The sequence below is a fragment of the Toxoplasma gondii genome, chromosome VIII, assembly GCF_000006565.2.
Source record: "Toxoplasma gondii ME49 chromosome VIII, whole genome shotgun sequence".
NCBI classification, from domain to species: Eukaryota; Apicomplexa; class Conoidasida; order Eucoccidiorida; family Sarcocystidae; genus Toxoplasma; species Toxoplasma gondii.
The window spans coordinates 4,822,251-4,828,248 of NC_031476.1; the positions used below are offsets into that span (position 1 = coordinate 4,822,251).

Consider the following 5,998-nt stretch of genomic DNA (forward strand, 5'->3'; position numbering starts at 1 on the left):
CGAACAAGACAGTTTTAAGGCGTCCGAAACCACGCTCTGACCAAGAGGAAGATAGCGAGAGCAACAACTGCTGTTCTCCTTCGAACTGGGCGTCTCCCAGGAGAGTTGAACGCGGAGAAGGGAAGGTCGAAAGCTGCAAGGAGAACACGAGGTGCCCAGAGAGTGCCTTGTCCTCCCCGCTTGCTCGAGTTCGACGGATGGGGGAAAGTCTCGACCATGTTCTTGCTCGACTCGAGGAGCGGAAAACGTTTCTCGACAAAGAAGGCGTTTCCTTGCCGCCAGTGTCTTCTCCCACGGCCTTCTCCGCCCCTACCAGCAACGCTTCTCTGTCTGCTTCCACTTTCGTGTCTTCTCTCCTTCCACACCCTTCTCCTGACACTGTTAATGGCCCGTGTTCCTTGGGCTGCACATGTGCGAAGAAGCAGATAATCCCCAACCCTCCTGCTGTCGGTTCACAGATGTCTGAACATCTTTCGCGCCCCGGTCCGCCTTCCTTCGCGCTTGCCCCACTTGTTCGACATCTTCTCAGCCTGCGGGGTCAAAAGGCAGGCGGCGGTTTTCGAGCGGTTTCCTCTGGGAATGGGTGTACAGCCGAGAACTGCGGGAGCGGCCCTGCCTCGCTCTTTAGAGAGAACTCGTCGTTGCTCGCGCGCGGTGCTTCTCTTTCTCGCGCATGTTGTTCGACTTCCGGAGGAAACGGGCAAACCCACTGCAAGCCTTTCTCTCCGGCAAGCCAATTGGGCTGTCGCGCTTCTCGTATGGATTCCAGGCCTTCGCTCCCATGGGACAGAGGACAGGTGCCTAGAGGTTGCGAGAATATGCTTCAGCGCGTGTTGCATCCGGCGCCACACAGGCTGCCAAAGACAAGTAGAGAGTTGGGAGAAGAAAAACAACAGACGCTAGGCGACGGGGGTCTCGATGCCCAAGGCAGTGACGGTGGGTCTACGCTCTTCGTGCGTGCACGCCGAGTCGGTGTCCCGCTCTATCCTCCTTCGAGATCCTCTTCCTCGTCTTCAGAACTCACGTCATTGTCGTCTTTTGCCTGCCACGGAAGTGCTCGCGGCGCTGGCGACCAAAAAAGCAGGTCTTGCCCGCCTCCGGCATTTGTCGTCGAGCCGACCTGCTGTCTCCCCATGTTTCTCTCGCCCAGGGAAGGGTCCGCAGGGGCTTCAGAAGGGCGTGGGAGGGAAGAAAGTGCAGACGGGGAGAGAGGCGCGACAGACACTGGCGGGGGGAAAGAGAAGCGAGAAGAACTCGGTAGGGAGAAGGCAGAGGGGGAAAGGGAGACGGATGTCCCGCCCGAGGTGCCCAGGAGCCTTTCAGATCCAAAAGGAAGGACCCCTACCTCTCACGCTCGCCTCACGCCAGGCCCACAACAGTCCGTGTCTCCCTCGCGTCACTGCATCCTTTCTGGAGAAGCCAAAGGGGTGTGTGGTTGCGGGGGACAAATGAACGGCAACTTGCACAGAGAAACAGGCAATTATGTCCGGCCTTTTCGCCCCTCTTGCGACCCACAACGGCTTCTGTCTCCTGTTCGCCAGGGCCTTCGTCGTCCTTCTGCCCTGGCGCCTCCGAGCTTCTACGGGGCGCCTGCGGGGAATCTGGGGGGCGGTCCTGAGTGCGGAGTGGCAGGTTCAGGCCTTCGAGGCGCGACGCCTTCGTGGTCAGGGATTGTGTCGGAACGTCGTCGCGCATCCGTTGCTTCTGTCCCTCCTTCCTTTCCAGCTTCTCCGCCGCCTCCTTTCCCGCTGTCGCCATCCTTCAGCCTTCCGTGTCCGTCTGCCGCGCATCACCTGCCTCCTTCTCCGTACTTTTCTGGCTGCGCCCCTGGAGCCTCTTGCCCCGCGACTCATCAAACGAGAAGCGACGTCAAAGCCCGCAGCGACAGGCTGCTTCACATTCTTCAACGTCGCAGCTCCCACCACTGCAACCACAGCAGACAGCAGCGGTCGCTGTCTCCGACAAGAAAGGCAGGCGTCGGGGCGCGGACTTCGCCTGTCCTCAGGAAGGGGGCACCTGTCTCTTCTGCGAACGCGCCGCGTCTTCTGCCCTTGTCTGCTTGGCCAGGTGGCTCACATCCTGTGCTTCCTGGGATGAGCCAGCAAGGGTCACGCAGCAACGAGGGCGAGGCAAATTCAGGAAGACACAAAGAACTTCTTGAGGTACCAGTGAAGGGACGAGGTTCGCTAGAAGGTCAGTACTTCCCTCGAAATGTCGTCTGGGGACAGCCTGGTAGGATGGAAGACGGCAACAGATTTGTCGCCTCCGTTGGCAGCCCAATTCGGACCAGGGAAGGAGGTATCGCCGGGTCGAGGTTAGGGCCTTTCGGAGCCAAACATATAATTCTCACCAAGCTTATCGACAACCTCGAACTCGCCAGGAGGCAACTGAAGTAAGGGAAAGGCTCTGCGTTCTGGCTCTGTCCGTGAAAATGACGCTGAATACTTGCAAGTGCGCAAGAGGCTTTTAAAGCGCATCATCAAGCTAGAGGGGGACCTGTATTTATTTTGAATGCAGAGGCTAATGCAACCAAGAGACCCGAGGCTCGTTGCGTGCCGTCTGATCTTCTGTTTTCTTGTTGTCTCTTGCATTCTCAGGCCTCATAGAGAGATAGAGAAGAATCGTGTGTCTGCGTCTTTATCGGCGGTTCCTCCCACCGCAGCTCCCGCGAGTCAGGTTTGCTCCCCGTTTGCAGACCGCCACGCCGTCGAGCAACGCGGAAAAGACATTCTCAATGCCCTCAATTGTCGCTGGAGGCAATTCAAGGCTTCCGGAGAGCTGGGGACTTGTTCCAGAGAGACGACAGAGCCATGGGCTGCAGATTTGCACGCACATTTCGTTCGAAACCCCCGAGGAAGGACCCAGTCTCAGTGGGGCGAATACGCGGACCAGATGTACAGCCTGTGGGGAAGGAAGTCCGAATCCTTTCAAATGAGAATTGCAAACTTGAATCAGAAGATGGTAATCGACTCTCATGGGGGCATCACCGTTTCTCAACCACCGTCATAGGGGTTCCGCTCATTTGGCCAAATACAAACGACTAGTTTGAAATGCACAGGCATGTACGAGAGTGGAAAGGTGTCGCTGTTTTTTCGTTTTGGGAGGTCTTTGGCAGATTTCTAATTTTCTCTTTCGTTCATGCCTATGCCTTTCATCACTGTGTAATCAGGATTCTGTCGGGTCTCTTCAACTGCCGTTTTCTTTTCTCGACTGTCGCTGTGGTTCATTTTCTTTCTTCTCTAGTGCCATATACCCTTTGTTTCTGGTGGATACCTTTTTTTCCACTGACGTGTTCTTTCATTCATTTCCGCCTCCTGTGCGGCTTTCACTTTTAGGCGACGGTGGTGGGACGAGAGTACCATCTTCTCTACGAGTTTGAAAGAGCCAAGAAAAAGTGGCATGCAGAAACGACTGCTGAACGAGAGGGTGGAAATGAGACAACTGAGAAAGGTACTGACGCATGTCCCCCATGGCAAAACTAGCAGCGTGTACTTGCGAAGAAGATCTCTTAAAATACAGTCGCTACCGTGTATCTGCATGCGCAGATGTATGCAGCCACGTATCTGTCTGATTGTTCTTGTTTTTGTGAGGAGATACGTGTGTTGCACCTGGAGCGACTGATACACGTAGGCGTATGCAGATAAATATGCGTGCACAATTGAGAAAAGATGTAACCGAACATTGTAAACCGCTTGATTATGTAAGAGGGAGAAAGGCGGATGGCGAACAGGGAGAAGCGAAACAGGAAATGACAAACAAATAAACGTATTTCCATTCATTATTACCCTCACCCTCCTAAAGGACCACAGAACGTTCATGTCTATGCTCAAGTAGGCAGACGAATGTTCAATAGTGTGCATGTGCGAAACTGTATCTGGACCCACGTACGCATCTCTCTGTAGAGATCCGTATAAGCGGATGTAGTGAAGTGCATAGTCTCCACTCGAAGATGCGTCACCCTGTGTCTGTTTCTTGTCTGTTCTTTCCCAACTTCGACCTGCGGCGACCTCTCCTCGATCGCTGCAGAGGGCTCTCCAATTGAGTCTTCAGGGTGTTCACAGAGAGAAGGACCGAGCCTCGTGGCCCGTTCAGTCGAGTTACCAGTGGGAGTGGAGCTGAGATGCAACTCTCGCATCGTGTCTGCTGACAATGCAGCCTCATCTAAACTCGCCGTCAGCGGTGAAGAAGTCGTAAAGGATCGTTCAACGTTTGGGGTATCTGGGGAAAATGAACATGCAGAGTATTCTTCCTCATCCGACAGCGTCAACCATGCGAATGGAGAACGGCATGAGCGGGGCGACCATAGGAAGCAAGAGCGAAAAAAAGCAACGAACCAACGAGGCTGTGACGTGAGCCTGTCCTCGAGTGACGGAGAACGGTCGAAGGCAAAGGTGAACGAGAAGAGACACCGAAGGAAGTCGAATTCGCATGGGAAGGAGAAAGGTTCTGTTCGGCGTCATCGCGGCGAGGAAACACTCATGTCCTTCGATAGTTCGCTCAGCCGACGCGTCTCTGCAGATTTTCTTCGTTCCGCTTCAGTCGCGTATGCCGCTCCACCTCTAAGAAGAGACAAACGGGCCGATGGACCTTCATTTGGATCTCTTCACTCGTCCAATTTTGACGTTTCCGAGAGGAGAGCTCCAAGGAGCGAAAATGACTTACCAGATATCGAGCAAGCGGAGACTGCAATGGCGCGCGAGTGGGCTGCCCTCGGGCGCGATAAATTAAGTTCATTGCCGTCTGCATCTCGTCTCCACCCTTCCGCCAGTGGACTGTTTGGAGAAGAAATCCGGAAGATGGGGAAGAACGAGAAAGACATGGAGCAAGTGATACTCGCTCGAGAGGCACGAACGGAAGACAACATGCAAGTGCGCAAATCAGCACGACTGGATTGCTTGCAGCAGCAAGAATTAGATCTCTTGGATCTCATTGAACGGCGTATCAAGAAACAGCAGGAACAAAATCGCAAAAACTGACGTGACGTTGTCTGCATGAAGGTGACTCGTACCTTCTCTCTGTAATTCTGGTATGTTTCTCGTCTTCGGACGGAGCATTGTTTCCTGGCAAGCGAGAGTGAAACTGAGCTTTCCACTTTATTTGAAAAGTCGAAAGAAACTGGCGAGGACATCAGAATAGCCAACTTAAATTGACACACGACTTTGAGCAGGTGTACCACATGTCGGCTTTGGGGACGCTCAGCTTTTTGCCACCGATGCTGCGGTACTGGAGAAATGTAGGGGTAGAATCCAAAACCAGCACGAGATTCTCAACACGACCAAGAGTCCGTGGCTAACGACTGTCGGTTCCTCAAAAAACGGACGCCGTTGTTTTTTTTTTCGTTGCGATTTTCCTCGTTCTCCAAGTCTCTGGGGAAGCACACTGCTGTGAATAGGTAGACGCAACATGATGTCTCGTTTTTTACGTGAGAAAACGGGACCTACCGCACTCAATGTTGCTTTTTATCCTCACACATTCATGGCAGATGCTAAATATCTACCATATTTAATTGCATGGATCTTGTTACAAGTGGAGCGTTCGATGTCAGAGCTCTACCACTCCCTGCTGCATAAACTGTACTTAAGTAGCAGAACGAACTACATGCGTTTTCCTTTCTGGAAACACGACCACGTAACAGAAGGCTCTGTGGATCCCTGTCTGCTGTAATCGAGTTGCCTTAGGTTGTAGGTCTACGCCGGCTGCGACACCTATAGCTCACTAGTAAAGACCATTTTTCCTTTTCCTTCTGATCCCAATTTGGCAGTTTAATAAGGTTGCCTGGTACCGGTCGACGGCCATAAACCCGGTGAGAGCCCTGTCACCTTTCAGGGGCAACGATTACCTGTTGTGCAGATGCCAGTGTACAAATCGGTACGTGTCTGGGACACCTAGTTGAGATTGAACCACGACAATGATACTCACACCGTACAAGTGTCTACTACTTAACTCGGATAACCGGAATCAGGTTTGATACTCTTCAGCTGCCGATCCGAACCCGTGC

The 5,998-nt window shown here is 53.2% G+C and overlaps 1 protein-coding gene across 1 annotated transcript; it reads left to right on the plus strand.

Annotated features, from left to right (window-relative positions):
• Positions 1-1,448: 1,448 nt before the first annotated feature.
• TGME49_270975 (hypothetical protein) lies at positions 1,449-4,976 on the plus strand (the record flags this gene model as incomplete). Its single annotated transcript, XM_018781594.1, has 5 exons — positions 1,449-2,392; positions 2,598-2,671; positions 3,336-3,344; positions 3,406-3,450; positions 4,027-4,976. The coding sequence occupies 5 exons, from the start codon at positions 1,449-1,451 to the stop codon at positions 4,974-4,976; spliced, it is 2,022 nt and encodes a 673-aa protein (XP_018636630.1).
• Between the last annotated feature and the right edge of the window lie 1,022 nt (positions 4,977-5,998).